This window comes from Bemisia tabaci, chromosome 6 (assembly GCF_918797505.1).
Source record: "Bemisia tabaci chromosome 6, PGI_BMITA_v3".
In the NCBI taxonomy this organism is placed as follows: domain Eukaryota; kingdom Metazoa; phylum Arthropoda; class Insecta; order Hemiptera; family Aleyrodidae; genus Bemisia; species Bemisia tabaci.
In genome coordinates, this window is record NC_092798.1 from 1,784,111 (window position 1) to 1,810,526 (window position 26,416).

The 26,416-nt window shown below is 42.8% G+C and overlaps 2 protein-coding genes across 3 annotated transcripts in view; one reads left to right on the forward strand and one right to left on the reverse strand.

Moving 5' to 3' along the window:
- The window catches only part of Mhcl (Myosin heavy chain-like), a 276,806-nt gene that overhangs the window by 39,844 nt on the left and 210,546 nt on the right, over positions 1-26,416 (forward strand). Inside the window, exon 1 of one of the 2 annotated variants that reach the window (XM_019046689.2) lies at positions 23,138-24,514. The exons of the other annotated variant lie outside the window; for it this stretch is intronic. Within the exon in view, the coding sequence (XP_018902234.2) occupies positions 23,189-24,514 (1,326 nt within the window). The 5' untranslated portion in view covers positions 23,138-23,188. Of the gene's footprint in view, positions 1-23,137; positions 24,515-26,416 lie in introns of those variants that run through there. 2 annotated transcript variants of the gene reach the window in all.
- Positions 788-4,122, reverse strand: LOC109033866 (uncharacterized). Its single transcript, XM_019046696.2, has 3 exons — positions 4,008-4,122; positions 2,784-2,836; positions 788-1,917 (listed from the first exon to the last, which is right to left on the reverse strand). The coding sequence occupies exons 1-3, from the start codon at positions 4,101-4,103 to the stop codon at positions 864-866; spliced, it is 1,203 nt and encodes a 400-aa protein (XP_018902241.2). The 5' UTR covers positions 4,104-4,122; the 3' UTR covers positions 788-863.

Below are 26,416 nucleotides of genomic sequence, written 5' to 3' on the forward strand. Positions count from 1 at the left end.
AAGCGGGTAGGGTAAGAAAATATTTGTATTGCACACATCATGGGTACATTGAAAGATCAATTTTTCCCCAAAATGGAAAACTTGAAAAATTCTCATTTGAGCAACTAAAGTCGAAGAGATTTTAAAATAAGTTTTTTTTTTGTTTCTTTTTTTTTTTTTTTTGGTTTTATCTTTCCATACTCTCTTTTCTAATTGACCATCGATTTTAAAGTTCGGAGCAAGCTTTCGTCAACCTATGCTCACCAAATATTTACTAATTTTTGATTAATCGGAGATAATAATGTAAAATGTATGCATGTTTGAATTGACTCTACATGACCCTGCATAGGTCTGTCGGTGCGACTCTGTTTATTGAACCCTAAGTACATATTTGGTGGTCTTTGGAAAATCAATCGCTCGTGAGACTCTATCATCGATTTATTGGTCTCTTCGTGTAAATCAAATCTTGAAATTTGATTTTGAACGAAAGCTCGTCCATAACTGATACCATGTACGAGCCAAAACACTCTGTGTCCGAAGAAATACTTTCTGAAAAGAAATATATTTTCTCAATTTTTCCCCCTTGCATCATAAGACGTATAATGCATTTTCATAGTGCAATGATCCATCAACATCAGTACAACCCGCCTAATCATTTGGTTGTATTCGTGCCGCGCAAATTCTTTGGTAGATCGATCGAAAGATTCTTTGTTTAAGAATTTGAGATGAAGATAAGGAGATCATACCAATTCTTTAATGATGAAATGTACGGCTCATTATACGAATAGAGATACAAAGCAAAAGAAGGTTTTTAAAAATATCCAATTGTTTTATTTCACGAGTTCAACTTGAAATTCACACCAAAAGAGTTTTCCATCTGGAGATCAGTAAGGGTATCCGTAACCAGGGCGGTGGTACGGCTCGAAGGGGTAGGGCTCAGGGTACTCCGGCTCCGGGTAGGAGGGCGGTCCGAAGGCGTAGAAGGAGTCGTAGTTATCGAAGGGCTCGTAGCCGTAGTAAGGGTCGACGCCGTAGCCGCCGCCCCACCCGGAGCCATGACCGGAGCCCCATCCGGAGCCTCCAAAGAAGGTCTTCTTGTTGACGGGGCCGCGGCGGTCGTGGGGACGGCAGCGCGAGGGGGAGGGGCGCTGGGCCGCCGAAGACGCCCCCGGGATGACGAGCACGGGCTTGAAGTAGAGGAGGGCCGTCAGGGGCTTGGAGGGCGCCTCGTCCGGGCTCACGGCGCCCTCCGGTTTCGGGATGACGTCAGAGGGCGCCTCTTCTGGGGCTGCCTCCGGTTTGATGACAGGGTCTGCGGCCTCTGGGTCCGTTTCCACGGAAGGAGCGGCTGGAGGGCCCGTTCCCACAGGAGGAGCGGCTTGCGGGTTCATACTCCCAGAGGGAGCGACTTGCGGGTCCATTCTCTGGAAAGTGGGCGAAGACATCATTCCTGCGGAAGGGACGGCTTCAGGGATCGTTTCTACGTGGGGCGTAGCTTGCGGAACTATTCCCACTGAGGGAGCAGCTTGAGGGATCATTCCCCATTGAGGGTCTATTCCCATGGGGAAACGGGACTGAAGATCCATTCCCATTAGGTAAGTGGCCTGCGGGTTCATTCCCACAGAAGGAGCGGCTTGCGGGTTTATTCCCACAGAAGGAGTGGCTTGTGGGTTCATTCCCACAGAAGAAGCTGCTTGCGGGTCCACTTTCCCATGAAAAGAGGGTTGAGAAGGAGCGGTTTGGGGAGCCATTCCCACCGAGGGAGCAGCCTGAGGATTCATTCCCTGGTGTAGGCTGGCCTGCAGGCCCAGTCCCGTTGGAGGAGCAGCCTGAGGGTCCATTTCCGCAGGGATACCGGCCCGAGGGTCAATCCCCATCGGAGTAGGGATTTGAGGGTCCATCGGGTCGGCGATGATGGCGGACTCGTCTGGATTCGTGCTGGAACAAGATGACGGAATACGTTACTTTATAGTTAACGAGTTCGGTTATCGACATGAGGAAATTTCAGATATTTTAAAGAAAAATTTGAACTTTCTTCAAGCTAAAAAATTGTTAACAACTATGAGAAAAGAAAGTGAAACAGGGATGGAAGTAGTAGCAGCCGTACGATTATTTTATTTTGCGAATTTTTCTGTTTTATTTCCGTTTGGATGGAGTTGAAATTAGACTTACAACAATTAGCCATGTATGGTTCCTTAGAAGAAAACTTTAAGTCTTGAGTTTTGCCAGAAGACCGAATCTGTCAACCTTAATTTGATCTATCATTACTTTTTTCATGTCTGTCAAAATTGCACTCAATACTGCCTTGAAAGAGAACATTGAGCTCTTAAAGGGTTGCAAAATAACGTATTTATGCTAAATGGAACTATGTGCATTTGGGAAGATGGGGTGTGCTCGTTAGATGAAGCTCATAAGAATGAATGGGGATTTTAAAGCGCCAGTGACGTCAGCTGCAACGAAGTCGTCTCTATTGTCGTTCTTGCTCGGCTTTAACTCATGAGCCCTGTCCATAAGGCTCTTGTCACTTGCCCACGGGTCACGAATTAGCGCTCAGTTTCTTTTGATTTAATGTAAAATACTGATCTTTCATTTCTCAAAAGGAACTATATCCCCTTTTGCATTGTTTCTTACCCAGCTCACCACGAGCACACCCCATCTTTCCACTTCCACACAGTCCCTTTTACCATTAATACGTCAAAATGAGGCACTGCTAATGGAGCAAAGGCACTCTTTAAATTGACAGCGTTTAAAATTACTGGGGAAAAAAGGATTTAAGGGAGACTAGTTTTTAACATTTTTCTTACCTGTCATCACAGGAGACAGCACCCAGCAGGATAGCTGAGAACAGCAAAAAACCCTAGAAGAAAAATTATTGACAATATCAGAAAATGTTTTGAATACTTAATCACCTCTTTATTTTATAGTATCGTATGTAGGAAGACTATGCGTAATGCTCTTATTTGACTCTAAATGCTTACTTTTAATATTGAACTCAAAACTAGGAAAACAAGCTGTACCAGTGTTTTAATATCACCGCTCCCATTTTGTTTAATTCATTTTTCTTGGATTGGGACGCATTTATATTCATACTTTTTATCTTTATTTTAAGTTATGCATGGAAAATTGTCGTAAACCTAAATCGCGTCTTATTCTAGTTTTTTTAAATTTATTTTTTACGCAATTTAAATCAATGACAATTCCAGTAATTGGTTCAAATTCGGTGAGAATTATTTCTGCCAATTATTATTTATTTTATTTTTTTGAAAAATGGCTCAACGCTGCGGTTCAGCATGAGGCGGTTCCCCCGTCCTCTTGCTTACAAACCGCCACAGCTTTTCTTCGCTTGCGATACAATCCAAGAACATTCAGTGACTGTATTTTCCTTGCTTTGGAGATTTCAACGGGTTTTAAGGCCTCGATAGACGATCAAATTCCCGAACCAATTCCGATCAAAGTGGCATCAAAGTGTCGGGAGTCATCAGTCTTAAACTCATTAATTTGCTTCATTTTAAAATGAAAACTTGGCAGAAATGTTTCCAGTGGCAGGAAATGATGAATGGTGGCACACCGTTCTGATCTTACTTTGAACAAAAAAGTGCGGCCCGTCAAAATTTCATGGTAGATGGTGACCACCAGTCATCAGCATGTCTACTTTGATCGGAATTGGTTCGGAATTTGATAGTCAATGCAGGGCTTAAGCGTTTTTTGGGAGAGAGTGCGAAAATCTTCCAAAACTAGAATCGAAAGTGTGGAATTGCGAGCTTAGAAAGTCTTAATTAATGTAAACTACATATGTATACAATCCCCACGCAAGAAACAAAGGATTATACTTCCTTGACACTTTTCAGCAAAAATTTCATCGATCATACGTATCACAAAATATTCACTTTTTGATCTTGTTAATAAATTTTCATCGCACAAAATGAACACCAACAGGCTTAGTTTTAGAGAATTAAGAAAAAGAATCTAAAGAGAAGTAAAACTGTTGCTTTTAAGAAGCACAACCACTTGCGTGAATCGACACTAACCTTTAAGAACTTCATGATGGGATCTCGGTGGTCGGAACTGAGGAGGGAGCTAAGATCGGCACCCTTTTTATCGATTCTCAAATTCGCTAATAGCATCGATTTAAAATCGTCTCCGACGTCTCAGATTCGCTGGCGCCGGTGAGGTCTGGTCCTCGGCGAGTCTGATTTGATAAGGGAAGCCGGTTGTACTATCACCGTCTTGTCGAGACACCATTAATTTCGTATCAGAAGGGGGCTTATTCATAACCCATTCCTTTCGGGACTATTTTTGGAAGTGGGATTTTCGTCACGCTGATTCACGATTTGGGTCGGAACTTGGAGGATGTGGATTCGATTTACATGAATCGATCGAAAAACAATACATTAATCGGTCGAACAACAAGAACATGCATCGATCGACGCGATTTGATTGCCAAATCCATGAATCGATCGTATTTATCGTCAAATAGGTGCCGATTGAGTCGCTGTCGATCTGTTCACATTGTTGATTTTCAATCGATTCATGTCGATCGATTCGACATCGGGATTTTTTTAATTGATCTATACCCTTCTCAAAAATTGCCTGGCGCGTCAAAAATGAAATTTTCCGTTGAGTCAGAACTGTTTCTCTCTTGTTGACAATATTGTCACGTTAATATCAGCATAAGTTTATAAAATGTAGACGTTTTTCTCATTTTTGCTGCCCCCAACTTACGATGTTCGTATCTGATTTCTATGGGTAAAATAAACTCTAATCCAAATGATTTCTTCTCTGTTTCAGGTAAATTGAATTTTTTTATCCGTCGGCAAGAACTATCGCTCAACTCCCTTTGTAAGTTTTGGCCAGTAGTTTTATTTACCATTCCCATAAGTGCATTAATTTAGGTTACTTTGTATTAGGAATTACGAGTGAAATATCGGCCTGAAATGGCAATTTTTCATCCAAAATTCACCAAAAAACACCAATTTGAGGGGAGACGGCGTCGTTTTTTTTTCCACGTTCATTTACCCAACGGACCATAATTGAGGGGCGTGGAGGACAAGACGCATAAGTGCAGTTTTTGCTATTTCGCGAATTACGTGTTTGATATTTCGAAATTACATTGATCCGTATGACGGAAAGAAAGTTCAAACCGACTTTTTCACCCTTAAAAATTGAAATTTGGAATCGAATTGTTAGCAGGATATGCACTAAGACTAGTTTTGCTTGAAATCTGTAACATATTAATTTTTTCAAAGATCGCACTTGTCCCCGAAGCACCTCAATTCGTCACCTTCCGGCCGAATTATCACAAGTGCCATGTGACGGTTAAAAATTTCCGCCGTCATCTTACTTTTTTACAGACCGTGTGCTGCCGATAAAATTCAGTGAAATTTTCTAATAGTTTCAAACAACAGTTTCTCTATAAAATAATAGCATGACGGCGAAAATTTTGAAACGTCGCATGGCGCCTGTGATACTTCGGACGGAAGCTGACAAATTATAGAAGCCATTCAAAATTGTCATATTTTCACTCGCTGACCTCTGTAAACGCAAGAACAAGCGACTGCCGCTCGCATTATGTAAAGTTCCATTCCCTGCAAAAGCCCCCGCAAAGCTGTGACACTGCTCTGCCGTGCTAAGGAAAAACGTCGTATGAACCTGCAGGCGTTGCCAAATGTCCTCTGGCAAATCACTCATTTTCAGGAACATTTTTTAATATTTTCCCGCCAATTTCTTAGATAATTTTGTTTGTAATTTGACCTAAAGTGTCTGAAAATTTCAAAGAAAAAGATTCACAATTTTTCTACAAAGTGATCATTTAATTGGAGGAAATTTGGCAACTCTGGAATGTTCATACGACATTTTTCCTTAGCACGGGAGCGCTCCCCTCGGCGTGCGTGACGTAACGCGTGGCGCCCCCGGGTTTCAGGCAAAAATCCACCTGAGCAGGAGAGATAACGGACGCATGGATTGGCGCGGCGGAACCCATGCAGAAGCGATCTCCCGGGATTACAAGTTGTCATTGAATTTAATCAAGTTGCAACGCTCCAGCCGGGCAACTGCAATTAGCACGTCTCCGGAGCCCGGAACAGTTAGGCCCCGCTTACGCAAACAGCTTGTGACGCTTTTAAATTCCTCCAATAATATCAGGGGTTTTTTTCTACTTCACGAGAACAAAATGACGGGGAAAAGTTTCAATGCTTAAAATACTCGTCTTGTCCTTTGTCAAAGGAGGGGTATCGATAAAGACTGTTTAGGGCCCACCCAAGCTAAATTTCCACAATGCAGGATTTGCATGCAAATTTTTTATTGCTTCATCTGAAAGTGCTCAAAGAGCTGATTTCACATCATTTTCGATAATTTTTATCTGATGTGGGAAATATTATAAAAATAGATTCGTCAGCGAGAAAATGCACCGCCTAGTGATGTCATTTGGCGGCATTTCCCATTTATGCACACGTATTTTAGCATATTAGACCATTTTGTCATATATTCTCCAATAATTGTTCAATTCATGAACCAAGGGTATCCTCGTGTTCAGTTCACTCAGTAGTTTCCATTTAAATACGAAATTCGTCAAATTTCAGACACCTGCAAATGCTCTATTCTATGATTTTTTGATGATTGAAGGTCTAAATAAGGAATGTATCATGGTCTGGTCAATTCCTGACTTTTCATGTCTGATACTGGACCTAATTGCGAGTTTTGCGGGTTAAAATCCAGATTGTTTGCCAAATTCCTAAAAAGACAGGAATCAACCAAATCTTGATATTTTCCGTAAAATTTAGACCTTCAATGAGCACAAATCCGTAGAGTTGTGAGAATTCATCTAGGATGGGCTCTTATCGATACCCTTCCCTTCAAAAGATGAAAAAAATCAAGAAAACGGGAGAATACTCCATTGTTTTTGCTCACATTTCTTAAAACCAACGAAACATGCCAGATATACTGTTGTTAAAATACTGCCCACCTGATTTTTCTCTGAGCCCTCATTTTTCCTCGCTCAAAGTCGAATCCAGCAGTTTTGAAACACCGGATTTTCTTCATTGAAATTTATGCTAAATAATCGATTATTGTCGGAGAACTTGGCCCCTCCAAGAATCGATATCCATTTCCATATGCGTACATGGAGAACAGACAATTTTGCCTGTTTGTTGGATCCGCCAATATCTCCACTCGCATTTCATCAATCGGCCAAACTCCCCAAAATTCCGCCATTATCTTTGGACTTTTTGCGGTGTATGATTTTCCGGGTCTCTTTCTTCCTCAAATTAAAACAAAAATTATTAAAAGCAATTACTTTAGCTCCTTTGCTCTGTACGAACGTAGAAGCATACAAAATTCCTGAATCTTCGCATTTTAAAGTTATAGCCGTTACGTCAAAATTCTGTACTGTCAGAGCCAAATACGTGATACAACTATTTTAACCCTTGAGTAGCTCAGATTGCATAACCGGCGCAATTGAAGGAGAACCGCGGGTTTCATTTGATTCTCATTCATGTCTCATTTAAGACGAGTCGTAACGATCGAGTATGAACGTACAAAAGCGTACTCCTCACAAGAATCGGTTGTTTTCAAAGGGAACAATTTCATTTTTGCATGAGCCTTGAGTTGCATATATGAACATCCTGACTAAATGTAAGACTCTTCAAGAAGTAGACCTGTTCCTTTTTGAAAACAACCAATTCTTAAGTTAAATTTCGTCGGGAAATTCTACTTCTAAGTAAATCATCATTCACGTATACTTAATGGAGATGTTGCATGTGTGAGGAATTTGCGATTTGACTATTGATTCTTATGTAAAAGTTTGCGAGAAACACTATGGTGCCACTGGTTTTCTCTGAAAACAACTCCCAAGCTCAAAAAAAGCTCTCAAGTTGAGGCCAAAATGGAGGGGATATCCCACGCTATCCTGAGAGTCCACCACTACATCAAGACGAACTCTCCATGCAAAGATAGGGAGCAAATACATTGACAGGACTGCCACTTATTTGGGGACTCTAAAACTGAAAACACGGCAACCCTGCTAATGTATTTGCTCCCTATCTTTGCATGGAGAGTTCGTCTTGATGTAGAGGTGGACTCTCAGGATAGCGTGGGATATCCCCTCCATTTTGGCCTCAACTTGAGAGCTTTTTTTGAGCTTGGGAGTTGTTTTCAGAGAAAACCAGTGGGACCATCGTGTTTCTCATGAACCTTTACATTCGAATCAATAGTCAAATCGCAAATTTCTCACACATGCAACATCTCCATTCCTGCTTTTAAAGAGTCCATGTTGAGTTGTTCTTTCGGGCAACTTGGTGTCGATTGCCGGCTGTGGAAGCGTGGCTTCACCACTCGCCAATGTTCGCTCACTGATGAGGTCCGACGCTCGGCGTGGCGCGGCCCCGTGATTTCAAAACTGTCAGAGTCGGTGAACGTGATCCGGTTTGCGCTCTTGATGAAATTAACGCCAAGAAATTGTAGCGAAATCCACTAATGGCGCCGGAAGAGGGCAGAGGGCTTCTCCCGAGGGACTCCCAGTTCCTACGGGAGCGGCTCGGAATTCAGCTGAATATTTCGACGCACAATTGGGGGAAAAGCGCGGTGGTGCCACCGGCTTCGTCCAAAATAAACTTTAGATTCGTGAGAAAGATCTAAAAAAAATCGCAAAAGGAACTGCATTAACAAGGAAAATTGAACCGCTTTAGCAGGAAAGGAACCAAACCACATCAGCTATTACCAAATTTAAGTGGAAAATTTTATTTTTTACAAGAAAGCGTTTGTGTGGATCCCTTTAAAATTGTTAGGAATTTACTTCGTACTATGCCATAACTTCACTGAAATTTGAACAAAAATCCGCCCAACCGTTTTCATGTAAAAAATTAAACTGCCGATTTAAATCTAGAAACAGCTCATGTGGCTTGGTCTCTTCCTGCTTAGCGCAGTCGAATCGTCTCTAAGCAGAGGGAACGATCAATCAAAGATTTTTCACTGTGGGAACTTTTTGCGGGAAACCCTGGTAAAAATTGGCGATAAGAGCTGCGTTTCGTAATACCATAGGAATTCTTATAGCCGGCTAAAGAAGGCTACAGAAAATCAGATAGCTGACTGTAGAATGCGAGAAAATCATACGGCCCGGGCTATACGCAGCGATAAAAAATTATGCAGCCGGGCTATAGTTCCTATCGCCGGGCTTTACACTTTATATCGCTGGCTGTTGCTTTTTCGCCATCGATTATAAAAGGCTATAAGAAATTGTGTAGAAATTCGTGTGCTTTGGAAATCATTAAGTTTGAAACGGAACCACCTTAATATTTACAAAACACACGTTATATTTTCCTTTATTACATATTTTTTTTCATCAATTAAAATGAGAATAATCCATACAGGATGTGCAAACATTTCAAAATCATGAGTTGAATAACGCTGACTCCGCCTGATTAAATTAATATTAGAGCCTAACACAAAGCGGAGCGGCGACGCACTGGCGCCTACAAACCTAATAGGGATACTTCACGCATTGCGCAACGCGTGAAGTATCCCTGTTAGGTTTGTAGGCGCCAATGCGCGTTCCGCGCTGGCTGTCCGCCTGCCTCACCGCAGCGTGCCACGGCGCTTGAGGCAACTATTTCACACCAGAGGTATTGCACAGTATCATACGAAACTCAAAGCGCTCTAATATATTAGTAATGGCAGGCATTCATCAAAAGTACGGAGCTTTCCTCGCAAAATAAATCAAGATACTACGGCCCAAAAAGAGAACAGTATTCCGAAAACTCACTAAGTCCTAGCATCCGTAATTAGTAACGTTTAGCATACACTTTATCGCCTGGCTGTTGCATAATCGCCATCGGCTATAAAAGGTTATAAGAAATTGTGTAGCCGGCTGTAAAAGCTATTGGAAATCTTACATCCGGCTGTAGATCTATGGTATTTTGGAACACAGATTCTACTGCCAATTTTTACCAGGGAAGTTCCTGCTCAGATCCCCAGTTGAGTTTCAGTGGCGTGGGGGTATGCATATACCGTCTTTATGACGATGTTTAGATCGATCCACCGTTTTAACCCATGGAAAAGGATCGATAAATAGAATGTTCGCAACGGACACCTTAATAATTTATTCTTTAGCATAGCTTCAAATGGAATTAACAATAATCTATCTTTCACGCTTTGCCACTGTTGAGCTACATATACTACATCGTTCTCGTGACTCGGTGAGAGCTAGTAAACAGAAATTAGACCGGTATTGAAATACTTATTAATTTTAACAACTTTCACCTAACTTCTCAAAATTGTAAAAAAAGATAGGAAAATATTAAAGCATACGAACATTCGAGCGAAAACTGATCTTTAAGACCTCTCGACTACATTCTTCATCTTACGAGGGTCATCCAAAAAGTACGTTTCCCTACCTTGTATCTTCCAAACGAAAAGAGATTAATCAAATCGGTAAAAAGGCACATATTAGGCATACTCTAAGCTTTAAAACAAGCTCAAGTTTTTGAAAATCGGTCAAGGAGTTCGCGAGTAAACTTAATTTTACTGGGACAACCTCCTGTCGCCGCGTGCCCACCTCCGGGGTCAGGATGCGCGGAGAGTCGATTATAGAAGACTCGGGTTATCGCCTCTATACATCACATCAAGAGGAAATGTTAAAGTTTTCATTGAGTAACTACCTTACTAGTAGTTAGTAGTAGTTACCTTACTTTTTGACGTAGTCTCCACATCTTCTTTGACATTTTTGGTTATCATTACAACAGCTTCTTGACGCCCTCCGCGTAGGAGATCTCGTCTTGGCTCCGAAACTAGTCATTGACAGCGATCTGCACTCCCAAATCAGTTGCTTTACGTAGGGAAATTTTCCCCCAATCCTTCAAACTTTCGTACTTTGGCTTCATGTGACTTTCATTTGTTCCCAAGCGGAAAAACTTCCACGATGGAAGCGATTTTCAACCGATTCAGAGGTACAGATCGCTGTCAATGACTGGTTTCAGAGTCAAGGCGAAAGCTTCTACGCGGAAGGCATGAAGAAGCTGCTGTAATGATATCAAAAATGTCAAAGAAGATGTGGAGACTATGTCAAAGAGTAGGGTAAGGCCTACTCAATGAAAACATTAAAATTCCTTGTTGATGTGATGTGTAGAGGCGATAACCCGAGTCTTCTATAATCGACTTTCCGCGCATCCTGACCCCGGAGGTGGGCACGCGGCGACAGGAGGTTGTCTCAGTAAAATTAAGTTTACTCGCGAACCCCTTGACCGATTTTCAAAATCTTGAGCTTGTTTTAAAGCTTAGAGTATGCCTAATATGTGCCCTTTTACCGATTTGATTTATCTCTTTTCGTTCGGAAGATACAAGGTAGGGAAACTTACTTTTTGGATGACCCTCGTAGTATGTAAGACAAGCAACTCTCGGGTAGAATATTTTCTCAGTTTTTTTCTTGCTTTCCAAGTCAATCACTTCTCTAGACACAGAATCTCAAAAAGGAATCGATAAAAGGATATTCATTCCGAGAGTTAGTACAAAAACTGCTAGTCGGTACTGTTTAAAACTCGAGATTTAGAAAATGTTACTTTCTGACTTTCGGAGAATATCTCAGCCTACGCCACAAAAAGCAATGTTAAGACTTAGACTGCGAATTCAGTAGGTTGGGTCTGAAATAAGACATCATGTTGAGAGTTCCAATTATTTTGTTTCTGTGAGCTTGGCAACATTGCAGTGCACTCGCTTTTATCTCCATAAAATATGCCTTTGTGTAGGTCGAATATTAATATGCACAAAACCGATGACAGAACAAGTGAAACACTGAAAATAATAGTGCAGGTTCAAAGGCTCGTCAAGGGCTTCAAATACCGGCCGGCTGGATTTTCCAAGCAAGTTTCAGAGTGAATTTACCGAGCGGGGGTTGATTCGCGATTTGACCCTCTCATCTACCTTGCCAAGAAAGAACACGGTATGTGGGGGGGGGGGGGGGGGGTTGTTTATCTATGTCATTTTACTTTTGATTCTTATACTATGTGTTTCGAAGAACAGTGTCTTGACAAAATTATGACGGAATTTGTATTAAAAACGTGTGAAAAGTAGAGATGAACACGAAAACGGTACATACGACGCCATACACTCAGACTGAGATTTAAGTCTATTTCCTCTATTAGCCATTTCGATGACTTAGAGTGAAACCACGTATTTTTATTTCGGTGTTTTAAAATCTCTGCTCCTATTTTATTTTTTTGAAGAGATATAAGTCCGCTATATAGCTTGAAATCTCTGTGGAATATTCTGTTATTAGAGAAGATAGATCAAGGAATTGAGTCGATTAGTTTTCTATTTAAAAAATGAAGTGTGACAGGAAATCTGCAACGTTGCAAACGGAGATACGTCGTTTCGCACTTGAGCCATTTCTTTTTTTCGTCGGCACTGTGCTCTACCTTGAGAGCGCAATATTTCAAAGAATTTTGCGAAAACCACGATGAAGATAGTTCTAATGCTCATGATCTAAAAACAATTTTCAATCCCGAAAAGAGTTTTAACGTAGGCAGTGATTCCTACGAGCGCAGTTACTAAAACATTAAGGAATGTATCGATAGTTATCACGACCGCATACACCTCAGGGACTATCCCGTTCCCTGCACGGAGTGTATGGATTCGATCGACATGAATCGATCGGAAAATGGAAACTTGAATCGATTTACGTGAGTTGATCGACACCGATTCCATCTACAAATTCTTAAAAAACCAGTGTCGATTTTGATACCACATGAATCAATCGAAAAACGAAAACATGCATCAATCGACAGATTATTTAAAAAAAACCCAATGTCGATTCGATCGACATGAATCGATCGAAAAACTGAAACGTGAGCCGATTGACGTGATTCGACCGACACCGATTCGATGTAAAAATCCGTGAGTCGATCGACATACCCGTGAATCGATCGAATCTTGTTGTTTGAATCGGTGTCGATCGAATCTTGCCGATTGAATCGGTTTCGATCGATTCACTTTTTTGTTTTCGATCGATACCGATTTTTAAAATTAATCGTCGATCGAACTTGTGTCGAACTTCATGTCGATCGAATCGAAACAGTTCTTTTTAAAGCAACTGTACGCCCAATCCATTCCCTCCTCTCGACGCTTGACTCTCCTCAGTCACCGCGATCCGGAGGCTCGACGCTCGGAGCCGGGTCTAAGATTCGCCTTCAAGCGGCGACTCGAAGAACCCGCCCGACACGGCTGCGATGCGGGCGGTATCCCGACGCCTGCCGTTGATCCGTCCATCCGTCAGCCGACTGGTGGCTCGGAGGACCCGCGGTCGGCGGCGCATGGCCAGTCGTGCCCGAACCGAGACCGCGCGCGCGTCCCGTCCGCAGACGCAGAATCCAGCGTCCGTCGTCGTCGGCCCGCGTTTGTGTTTACGTTTGCGTTTACGTTTACGTGCGTGGCCGCCGCCGCACTTTCTAGCCGCAGCCCGGCCGCTTTCTCCGAGCGGGTAAATTAGTTCCTTCGTTTGTTTGCTCGCTCGTTGGCACCGACGGTAATCGTGGATCCTGTCCAACAAGGCCGAAAGGCCGACCCAGTGTCGCATGTGAAATTATCGTAATGAGCAATTTCAGAAAAATTAATTTCTTTTTCTTTTTTAAGTTCAAACGGACCGAGTTCATCAGACGGGAACCAAGCCACATGAACTTGAAACTGAGAAAAAGAGGTTTGAAGTTTCATCTCTCCACAATCTGCAAAAACGTTCTCCTGTTAAAAATTGCCCGGTTAAATTCGGCAGTAGCTGATGTGGTTTGGTTCCTTTTTGCTGAACGCGGCCCATTTCATGCCGGAGGACCTACGCATGTGCATTCAATGAGCAAAAAAGTTTGGTTCATATTGAACATTTTTTTTCTCATAAGATACTCGTGGTTTTTGGTCGTAGAAATTAATCTTTAGTTCAGCTTCCCGAAATTGGGTTTCCGTGATCCGAAACTTATATCGCTTCAGTCTCTGAAACCTAAGTTTTTGTCTCTGTGTATACCCACCAACGTTAGAGCCACGTATTGACTTAAAACCATCGCACCCTCCTTACTCCGTCTACATCGTCGTTCCTTTGACGGAAGGGCGTTTCTCTTTTTCTATCTCTCTATCTAAAATCAGCATCGGAAACTTTGAACTTTCGGTCTCTCTCGCTACCCTATCTTAAAATAGATAGGAAAAAAGCAAGTAAGATCATAAATTCATAAAAAATCATGTTTCTCCCCAATTTTTTGAATTAATTTTCCATTATTTTTTCCATCGTATACGTATCAGCGAATGGATGAATGAATGAGAGTGCTTCCCAACTATTTGACTCATTCGATATTTTCACCACCATGAACATAAGAGCATATACGTGAACATGTCGCTCTCGATGAGCACATCTACTTTTGAACTTTCAACTAAAAACTTGCTGGATAATATGAGGCCTTGATTCGATAAAGTACCTTGAGCGAAATAATGTTCTTCTGGGGATTTGCTGATCGAAATGACTCAATGACTCGGACGAAAGAACGTATTTCCATTCCAAAATTGACTCATATAAGTCCATTTTTCTACACAAATGTACTTGTGCAATGTCGGTTCCAAATCCTTCGGCTTTTTGCTTGAGATGAGAAGTACAATCGGTGAATTTTTCAGTCAAAAATTCACAAGATTCTTGTGGTAAAAATGCAATTTGTTAGACGAAATTTGGCAACATTGAAATGTAGTTACGTTTCTTTGTGAAGGAAACGAAGATATACCCTCGCCACGGGTTACCACGGTCAGGGAAAACCAAGGAATGTTAGGGAATTCTAAAAAGCCAGGGAAAAGCCAGTCAGGGAAAATGTTAGGGGAAATGACAAAAATGTCAGGGAAAACCGGGAAATGTCAGGGAAAATGACAAAAACGTCAGGGAAAGCCGGGAAATATCAGGGTAAAATCGTCAAATCACCTTTATTCCCTTTTTTGAATTAGTTTGACGTTCCGATGTACAAATTTTGCCTGGAAACTGTTTCTAACTTTTTAACAATATTGCATTTGTTCAATTGTCAGAAAATTTCACCCGAAATGTGTCAAGAAAATCAGGGAAATGTGAAGGAATTTAATTTTCCAAATTCTGTGGCAACCCTGTTAAGACGGGATGGCCGAATGCGTAAAAGAGTCGAAATGACACCATTAGTGCTCGATGCAGGAGTTGGACTCGAGGTTACATGCTTGTTTACACTCGAGTCATCGAACACGTATTTATCGAATATCGGAAGAATGACGTAGCCTCTGAATGAGGCTAAAATAACCACGTGGGTGGAACTGATAAGTCACCGAAGGAATACAAGTATCATTGTTGCAGAACGAAGAACGCGTAGCATAATCGTTTACCGACTGTGAAGACGCAAACATCATTAGTTGAAGGAAGGTGCCGGTTGTTGTTGACTCGTTTGTTGCGGTTTTTCTCTGTCGAGGGAATTCTGCACAAGAGCCACCGGGCCCGGGCCCGGATGTTGAATGCGATTATTGTCCACTTGGACTTTTCAACAAACACGCGGCACCGCGCCGTGTCGCATCGTTGCGAGTTCGCGGAAATCCTCGCTCGCTGAAAGAAAAGTACATGGAAAAATACGCTCGCATAGTAACAGCGCGAGCAGGTCTGCTATTTTCGACCGCGGGCTTTCACTGTACTGCTGTGCTAAGGAAGAACGCCGTATGAGCCAAGTTTCCTTCGATAAAATAGGAATTTACTGGAGAAGTTGTAAATATTTTTTTTCAGAATTTTTAGTCAATTTTGTTTACGATTTGATCTAAAATATCTGAAAATTTCAAGTGAAAATATGCATAAATTTCGTCATAAATACCTGTTTCATCCGGGGAAATTTGGCAACTCTCGAATGTTCATACGGCGATTTTCCTTAGCAAGGCAATGTAGGTGTGGGTGGAGACTACTGGAGAGGGGTCGAGGGGGCCTGCTCCCCCCCACCCCCCTTAAATCTATACTTGGCCCCCTGTAGAAAATGTGAGGGGTTTGTCCAAGAATACTTATCTTTGATTGGGCTCAATTGAGAGGCTTGGAAGACAAGGCGCATAAGTGCAGTTTTCGAAAAAATTGAGCTATTAATGATTTCAACGAAAACTAGTCTTAATGCATATTCTGAGAAAAACTCCGCTCCCGAATTCTAATGTTTAAACATCAAAAAGTCAGTTGAAACTTTATTTCCGCCATAAGGATCCATGCGATTTCGAAACTTCAAATACGTATTTCTCGAGTTGCTCTAGTTGCGTATTGCTCTAACTGCAGTTTGAAACAGGCCCATTTTTCAAACTTTACTCGGGGAGGCCCCTTAACCTCCAAAAGCAGGGGTAGCTCCTCTTTGGGAAGTGACCCCCAAAAATGAAGTTGCTCACAGTGGTGAAAATATGCGATCGCTTTTCGTGAAAAGTAGAGAAACCGTAAGATTATTTTCGTTTCTTGATACACAATTTCCCGTCCAAAATTAAGGAGGGGGAGGATAGGAAATTCCTCGTTCTTAAGCATCGAGAAGGTGAGACACAACAATCCGAGGAAAGCTTTCATGAGGAAAAATTGACTGTTTAGAAGTCATTTTTGATGCCGGAATTTTCTCGATGTCTTTCGTGACCAACTCGTCGAGAAAGAATAGAGTCGGAAAGGGTTATTGACACTCACACTTTGACGGGACTCCGCACGCTAATATTATTCAATTCAACCCCCCCCCCCCCCCCCCGGTGCATCCTTCTGCATCCCCGTCCCCTGCAACACGGTGCAGCGGCGGAAACTGCAGTCCCTTCGGGGAGAAGAGGGAACGCTCTGATATTCGATTTGCGAGTGACGCGTTGTGCGGCAGATGCGGGAATGGAGGAGTGGCGTGGCGAGTTTTGCGATTTATCGATTGATCTGCCAATAAAACCTATGGAAAATGATCGATTAATTGGGTGTTCGCAATGACCACCTTAATAATCGATTATTTACAACGGCTTCAGATGGGCAAATATCGATAATTGATGATGAATGGAGCGAGGATGCGGACGTTGTGCCCGCAGGTGCCCGGTTCCCGCCCGATGGTGTTGAGAGATTGAGTTATGCAACTCAACTCTCCGTAGGAAGGACCCAACAGGTACCACCAGGCCGCCAAACCTAGCGCCGTTCCGACTAATTTGCTCTCGCAACTTCGCTGTTGGCTATTCCGAAGAGTATTTTTAGGTGAAGTTTCGATGCTAGAGCTCTAATCGCTCAATGGATAATCCGTCGTTCACGCACGCCATTCCAAGGGTGCAAAATTCACTCAAAACAATTCATTTTTTACAAGAATATACCTGTTCAATTTTCGTCCGAAGTGTTTCTGTTTCTTGCATAAGATCAGAGAAAGAATCAGCGAAGAATCAGAAATGCTCAAAATTCTCTTGGTAAAAATGCAATTCGTTAGGGCAAAGGCAAAATAAAAATGGAGTTGCGCTCTTTAATTCGTGAGGACAACGACGCATTCGGCGGACTTAACTGGATAACTGGAATCAACGAAAGTGCATTTCACGTACTCTGCATTGAATTCTCTGCGTTGAATTTCCTGTTGCACTCTATTATTTTGACAAAAATCGAGTCAACGCAATTCTTTGAAACTCTTCGCGAATTTTCCAACGTAGCTTCTACAGAATACAGTGGAAACGGGATATCGCGACATCGCGCATGCATATAACGAAGTATCAGTGATATAACGACGTGATTTCCAGTTGGTCTTGCAGTTAATATCACATTGATTCAATGTATTTTTGCATCGGTCATAACGACAGTCGGCTACTTTTATGTCTAAGAAAGACATTCGGCCCCGTTCAGATTTTAAAGTCCGTGAACCATGAAGAAAAAATAAGGGAAAAGCCAAACTTTTAGGAACACCCTGAGGAGAGGACTTTTCGGGAGTCGAGAAAATAGTAATGAGTACACACGCAAGGTAATGAGGAAGCGAAGAATTTTCATGATGCTGTCCCAGTAGATACATTGTTGGTGCTGTAATGGATGAGTACCCTGAACCCCAGTCATATTCAAGCAAACTCTTCTTGCAGCCAAGGGGCCGAATACATTAACAGGGTTGCCCTTTTCTCTGGAGATTTATGTTTCAAAATGATTCGTTTTAGCATACAGTCGTGATAGGAAGCTTGCGAATATTGTACCTCCAATTTTTCAGAGTATTCATTCGCAATTCCATCTGAAATATTTGAAAATTTCAAGGATAGATGGACTGCATTTTGCAATTTGGAACTATAATTCTGGCTCCTCTGGAAAAACACGTATGTGCCTAGGGAAACTAATGGAACATACGTTGTTTTTAAGCCGAGCTGGAATTTATCGTTCCAAATTGCAAAATGTAGTCCAAATAATGATGAACCTCGAAAGTAAATATCGATAGTCAAAGTGCGGAACCACGTATCTCCGTTTGCGATGTTGTAGACTTCCTGTCATACTTTATGTTTTCATTGGAAATCTATAGTCAACTGAATTTTTTGAAAACTTCCTTGATTTTTCATTTTGATCGAAATATCAAGCTATTTAGTGGACTTGTCTTTCTTTTAAAAAATAAAATAGCAGAGATTTTGAAACACCTTAATGGAGATACGTGGTTTCGCTTCTAGCCATCGAAATATTTTTTTGCTGCGGGATATTTGGCAAGATCCGAATGCAGATACGGCTTTTCCCCCTCAGCACCGCAGCATTCGAGTCATTCAAAAGTTGTGGAATAAGGAAATTCAAAGTTCCAGACCAAGATTTCCCGACTTTTCACGGTTGAGTAAAGTTTACTGACTATGCCAGGTTTCCCTCGACTTTTCAAGAACTTATTGTCACTCTATTTTGACTTCAAAATGAGTTCCCTCGTTGTTCTGGATATCGCCGCTATCATAAATTGGATGGATTTAATTTGAACAAGCATAACTGCATTTTATGCTCCTTGATTTCTCCTCATTATTTATTTTTATAACAAAAAGCAACGTTTTGACTTAAAGTTTTGTGAGCACACTCTTCATAACCTCGAGAAAATTCAGATGAAATTTTTAAAGCATTATCTCCACGGCTAAAGTTCAAAACCACGTATCTTTCTCGCGGTGTTTCAAAACTTTCTCTCCTATATTTTATTAATTCGTAGAGAAACGAGCCAAATTTACAGCTTGAAATTCATGCAGAATATTCTGCTTACAGAGAAGAAAAACCTAATCATATGCCAGGATGTCTACAGGGCTGGAAAACCTGAACCGGGAAATTTTAAAGAATTTCATCAGGTGAGGAAAATTAGGGGAAAGTCAGGAAATTTTTGTAAAAGACGGACATTATAAAATCTGGAAAAAACACCAGCACTGTGTCCGCACAATCAAACTGAATCTGAGTCTAGTTCAGGATGTAATGCTCCGATTTTTTTTTCTCTCAATTTTAATCGATTGGAGAAATAATACCCGAGAAAAATGGTTCGTTAGTTAGTCAACTGAATAAGCAGTACTTGAGAAAAAAAAGGTCCACGTGTCTCTGTAATCAATATATTGCAGTGAAATGAATGCTGAAAATGTTTCATTATCAGTTCTACGCGTGCAAATAGTTGACGTGATACGTCAGGGAATTCTGATGGTTTCCGTCAGGAAAAACTGGATAGGTCAGGAGAAATCCTGTGCACATTGAATCATCCGCATTTGATGTCGGCCATTTTTTAGACCCCAAGAGCTCCTTGAAGCCTCAGATGGCTGAGCCGATAATAGGTGAATCCTCCAGCAGCTTTAACTCTCCATCCATGTTTGCGGGGGAAGCAAGGCCAGAAAGTTCAAAAATTTCAATTACAGTCAAAAATTTTGAGCTTTAATGAGTATCAGTGAATTTCCAATGCACCCTCCTGAGTATAACACTCTCCCCTCTTAGTCTTGTACTGAAACTCGTCAGAGCTCATAAGAATGGGCCAGTTGCGCTGGTCACAGAATCATGTTTTTATGCTTAATTCTTGTAGATTAGCTATGAATAATAAGATCTGCCCGAACAGCAACTTTCTACGTTGTATATTGACCGAGATATCGTCCTTTGAAAAGTCGTGTTTTTAACTTCATCCACAGCAGTAGTGCATAACATGGTATGTACATATATTACCGTGGTCGATGACGTCATGAATCGAGTTTTTCAAGGCGCGATATCTCGGTTAATATTGAACGTAGAAAGTTGCTGTTTCAACAGATCTTATTATTTTTAGCTATTCTACAAGAATTTAGCATAAAACATGATTCTATGGCTAGCGCAACTGGCTCATTTGAGCCTAATTGAGATTTTTGAACTTATTGCCTCGCTTTCTCTGTAAAATACTGTGAACTCAGCCTTAGTTTACCACCTCGTCACATGGAGTTCGGGCCACATTTTTACTTTGTTGTTGTTGTTGTTGTTGTTGTTCATGATGGTACTCTAGTTAAATTCGTTTGTTTCATCTTTGATCGAGGAGCATTTCCACTTGACAACGGTGGCCACGTATAGCGTCGCAACTTTGACGCAAGAGCGTATCGCAATCTCTACGCAAGCCCTGTTTCCCATTTGTCTCTTCGCTTTCCAGGGCTCATTTGGAATTCGAGTTACGCCGTTACGCGAGAACCGCGACGATAGGTTGTTTGCCCACTTTGCCACGGCCGGTCGGGGCGATCGGGAGTTTACTCGGCGTCTTGTATTTCACAAAATAAATAGTGCTGCACCCAGCGCAATTTAGCTCTCAGTCACTCCCAGACACCTCTACAATCGCACACCAACACCAAGAGTCGCGCCGTCGGTGGCGCAAATTAGAGCCGTGTCATATCTTACTTTGACATGAACTTTTCTGCTCTGTGACCGCGACTCGCCTGCCATTGAGATAAAAACAATGAGAGCCCTGCTGACCATGGGAAAAAGCTCCATTGACGCGCGCTCCGCGTTCTGGAGTAAAGATCAACCCAACTGCATTTTGCACTCAGGAACTGCAGTTTATGCCTCGGTTTCGGGACAACGTATGCAGCATTAGTTTCCCTAGGCACGTAAGTGTTTTTACAAATGAGCCGGAGATTGTAGTTCCGAATTCCTAAATGTAGTTCAACGTGGTTGGATTTTCAGTCATTTTCGGAGCGTTTTTCTCAATTCCAGTGGCGTGGAGTGCTTTGCGATGTATCGATTCCCTTAAATAGCTGACCTACGTGAAACTTAAACGGCCCTCACTATTATCTGCGCTAAAACGAATCTCTAAGTCGGGTTGAGAGAATGGAACCATTCAGTGTACTGCCGTGCTAAGCAAAAATGCCGTAAATCCATCAAGATTTTCCCTCGTTTTGTGGAGCTTAACACTTCATAAAATAAAAACTGTTTTACCCATGCACCTCAAATTTTCAAGTTAAGTTCTGGATAGTATTTGCGAAAGAGTTCTGTAAAAACATTGTCCCGAGGTACACAAATTTTTCTGCTATGATACATTGTTTCCAAAAAATTTCAAAAGGCGTTTATGACGTTTTTGTGTTACACAACAGTAAAAGAAAAAAGGAAAACAGGAAAACAGAATAAGAGGCTCTCTTTACTGATTTGTACCCAGCGAATATTATGTTCTCTTCGTTGTCGCCGTTCTTGTCACCTTGAAATCTTCCATTTTGAAAGCTAGTTTACGAAACGACTTGCACCCGTAGGCGGGAATGTACGGGTTAATGTCTCGATTTATTTGTGTACCTCACAGCTCACGGCTCGTATAGTCGTATCAATCATGTTGCCGAAGCCCGCATTCTCATCAATGCTCTCGAAATTATTCTCGGATTTTTTTGAAATTTGACGCGCCTGCACTCTTTCATTCATTCATTCATCTCATTCCTGCTGATGCCGTATTTGGTGCATTTCAACACTCCTCCAATTAAACTTTTTTGGTGCGGACGAATCAAATTACGGTGCTAGGAATATCATGCAAGTTTTGTTTCCAGCGAGACGCTGTTATTCTCTTAAAACTCGAGAATTTCACAGCCAGTCGCAAATGTTATTATTTCCGAGACAATCGCCCGTGATGGTTGAACCATTCTCGGAAGAAAAAAAGATTTCTGAGAACCGCAAGACTTGTAAAGGCTCCACTTACGGAGCCAACATCCTCACCTTCCGGTCATGCGACGTTTAAAAATGTCCGCCACCATTTTAATTCTCTACGGAGAAATTTTTCAACGAAGCTATCTGAAAATTTCACTGCATTTTAATTGTGCTGCCGATAAAACTCAGTGAAACTCGAACAGATTCAACCAACAATCTCTCTGTGAAAAAATAAAACGGCGGCGGAAATTTTGAAACGTCACTTAGCGCTTGTGATACTTTGGCTGGAAGGTGACGATATCTCCATTTATTTTGAAGACCAGTTTTCGGTCCAGTTAACACAATTTGTCGGCAAAAGGAACTGAAATTTGGTGCTGGTCAGTGGCGAAGCGTGAATGATCGACTATCAATATTTCCCCATTTGATGCTATGGTAAAGAATCGATTAGTAAGGTAAGGCGTTCATTGCGAACCCCATGTTTATCGATCCTTTTTTGAGGTTTGAATGGCAGATCAATCGACACGTCGCGAAGCATGCCACGCCACTGGTGCAGGTAACCAATAATTCTGATAGATATCCTAAGATTCGTATTCCGTCTTGGAGACCATAGTATATTTACTAAAGTTGAATTTCTGTGCGACCTACATAGATAATCTGAGCTAGAAGCCTTTTGATGAACCTTTTTTGAACTTTAGTTCGCTCCTTGTAACCGAAACTTTTCCTCTCTGAATAACGTTAATGTTTATTCTAACAAGATTTCAAGTTTTTTTCGACGGAAGGTGAAATATCAAACTCAACTGAAGTGCGTGTGTCCGTCCGTGCGAGCAAAAATGTGCGCGTGAATTATTTTGTCTTCAACCGTTTTATCATTGTTTCACCATCACACAGTTCATAAAAGTGTCTAACTGAATAATGCGTGTTTGAAAAGCACTTTAAAGTTTACAATCTACCGTAAATACTTCCCTCAAATGGTTCTATTAGTACCAATGTTCAAAGAACGGGCCGTAGAACGTAGTGTAATAATCGATACAAACGCACAGTAATCGAACATCGTTTTAAAGTATATAATCGAACATCTTGAGCGGTTTCATCAGTGTTTCGTCACCCTCAAAGTGAAACAACCGATTGTACCGGACACTCTCATCCAACGAACCGTCGAAAAAAATCCAATGCCACGTCCAAACCAGTGAGAAAATGTTCAAGCTCGGCGTTTTCGAGAGCTCCCTGCGCAACAGCCCGGACACGGCGAAGCGGACACTCAAAAAACCGAGCGTCCGCAAACCCACCGGCGTCTCCCCGCTCAAACCCGCCGCACCCGCCAAGAAGCACGTCTCCATCGTCAACGTCGGAGACGTCACTCGAGTCAGAGTGGACGACGTCACTCGGGGGAACGCGGATGACGTCACCCGAGTTAGAGTCGATGATGTCACCCGGGGGAGCGCGGATGACGTCACGCGGGTGAGGGTGGACGACGCGACGCGGGCGCCGAGCGACTCGGACAGCGGCCAGGAGTCGATGTCGTCGGTGACGGACGGGTGCGCGAAGCCGCGGATCGTGAGCCAGGTCCTCAAGGCGGACGTGGGGCGGAGCCCGGAGGACGTGGGGCGGAGCCCGGAGGACGAAAAGCTGGCGGCGAGGAGGCGGAGGCTTCAACGGAACCACGAGCACGTCGAGAGATCCGACTCGGAGCTGTCGGAGGTCATCAGGAACTCGGTCGTCGAGGCCAACGGCGCGGCCAAGAGGGTCGTGGACTGGGGCAACCAGGAGAGGGTCAACTCAGAGTCCTCGGAGGGCGTCACGCTGATGAATGGTTGCAGCGAGTCCAAGAAGAAGCTCCAAGAACTCCCGGAGCGGCGAAACCACAAACCTGCCAAGCGGACGGATTCAGAGTCTTCGGAGATCATAAAAAACCAAGACGGGAAATCCTCCCTGGCCAGTTCCTGCGAGTCCGTTTATTCAAAGAAAGGCGCCCCCAAAGTCACGTCGAAGGGGAAGGCCGCAAGACCGGAAGTCGAAAGATCAGACTTGGAGTTGTCCGAGTCGAAGAAGGGGACCTCCAAAGTTCAAACCCGGAGCCCTGATTGGCGTAAGCCGGGCAGACCGGAAGTGAGGACACCGGAGGCAAAGAGACCGGAAATGAAGACGCCGGAAGTGAAGAGACCGGAAACGAAGACACCGGAAGCAGGTCAGCGGAAAGTGTTCGTGCCGGCGGGGAAGGCGCCGCTTTCGCGGACGGGGTCCGGGGCGAGGAGCCCGACCAAGTGCCCGAAGGAGTGCGCGCAGGGGCGGATCCAGAAGGCGTGGGGGTTGGGGGCGGCGGCGGGGCGGAAGCCGGGGAAGAGCGAAGTGAGGGTGGTGAGCTTCGCGGAGGTGTACGCCGACGCCGTGAACCGGAAGCTCGGGGCGGACGTGGATGGTGCCCTCTACAAGGACCTGCCGATCTCCGAGGAGGAGGTGGAGGCGGCACCCGAGGACAGGGTCGTCGCCGTTGAGACGCTGGCCGACCTCAGACTCCAAAAGGTAATTTCTCATCTTGGGGTTGGTTTGCAGGGGTGCTGGGTCAGTTCGTTAGCCATCGATATATCAATTCCATAGGTCATTTGGGCTAGTCACAGAATCGCGTTACGATGCCTGATTCTTGTAGCTCAGCTAAAAGTAATAAGAACTGTCCAATCAGCAACTCTCTAAGTTCATTATCAACCGAGATATCGCGCCTTGACGATTTCTTTTAATAACGTCATCCATCGCGTTAGGGACACCCTTGGTTTCTTTTACCTTGCTTTCATCCGAGTTTCGCATGGAGTAACCAGTAAAAATGTGTGTCTCCCTGACAAATGAAAGTAAGGTGGAAGAAACCAAGGGGGTCTCTACCGCGGCGGATGACGTTATTGAACGTATATCGACGGCGTAAGTCCGCAATCACGTATCTCGTTAGCGGTGTCTGAAAATCTCCGCCTCTATGTCATTTTTTAAAGGAGAACACATTGACATCATTCCGTGAAGTTTATGCAGAATTTTCTTCGCACAGAGAGGAAAAATCACGGCAGTTTTAACGAATTGCCGTTGAGTAGTTTTCCGTTTAAAAAAGAAAGAATGACAGGAAGTCTGTGATATCGCTAACCGAGTTATGTGATTGCCGACTTACACCGTCGATAAGTCAAAGCGCGATATCTCGGTTAGTATTGAGTTGCTGTTTAGACGGATCTTATTATTTTTAGATGGCCCACAAGAATGACCCAAGAAAACACAATTTCGTAACTAGCGCACATGACTCATTAGTATAATTTTGAAGAAACTCCGGCCGCTACTACACTCCTGAGTAAGACGTCAAAGCTAGGTATTGTGTGATTTTTATTCCGAGATTCCGAGTGCGCCAGTTTTAAGAGCGCGGATGGAAGCATTAATTTTACTTTAAAGAGACTATGAATTCGTTTCCTTGGGCACTCATTTGTCAAGGAGCGCGGAATTTGCATATCTCCGATCGGAGCCGGCTCAAAACTGCATCTCTCCGGCTTGGAACTTGGAAACGTTCGCTTACATGCCTTTGTGCCATCAATCCTGTTCCATGAAAATCCGTGCCTTCTCCCCGGGAAATGGCGCCGGATTAAATTCTTAACGTACTCTCATCCGTCTTTTGACGAGTTCACCGTTCCGCTCCCTCTTCGCAGTCCGTCACAAATCACCCGGATAATTTCAACTTTTGCCGCTTCGACCGCGGTGTCGCGCATCGAGAGGTCTCCACATTACACTCTTCCTCAGGAAAAATTGGACGTATTTCTGCCGAACGGAACTTCGTGCTTTAAGACATGAATCCTGAGACCCATAAGAATATATGCATAACCAGGGTGTCTACAAGTCCGGAATTTCTGGAAAGTCCGGAAATAGTACTGTTTTTTACGGGCGGTCCGGAAGTACTGAAAAAATGCAGAAATTCTGCAAAAAAGTCCGGAGTGTTCTTTATTTTTTTTCATTTTCGTCTCACTTTGAGCGAGATATTCAAATTATTTAATTTTTTCAAATTTTGTCAATTGGAGGTACTGATATAGTACTGAATTTTTCTGTTGAGGAGGTACGGAATTTCTTGGGATCGCACTGAAAAAGTACCATAAAAGTACTGATTTTTGGCCAGCCTGTTTTAAAAGTATAGGGCTCACGTCAGAATGCACATAGTTCCGTTTGGCAGAAATACGTCAATAGGAAGTTTGCGGTAGATCACCTATTAGGGGCATGTCGCTAATTTTAGAGGTTGGATAATGGAGCTCTTAAGAACGAAAAAGGCAGCCAACCTATGAGCTCATGCATATTATCCCGAATGATTATTACTACAGTTGTTACGACTCGTCGTTTTTAAGTACGTATTTGACTTGATTTTTGCATTTTACTCAGTTTTGCGTAAAAACGCTTATTCATAAACATTCTTAG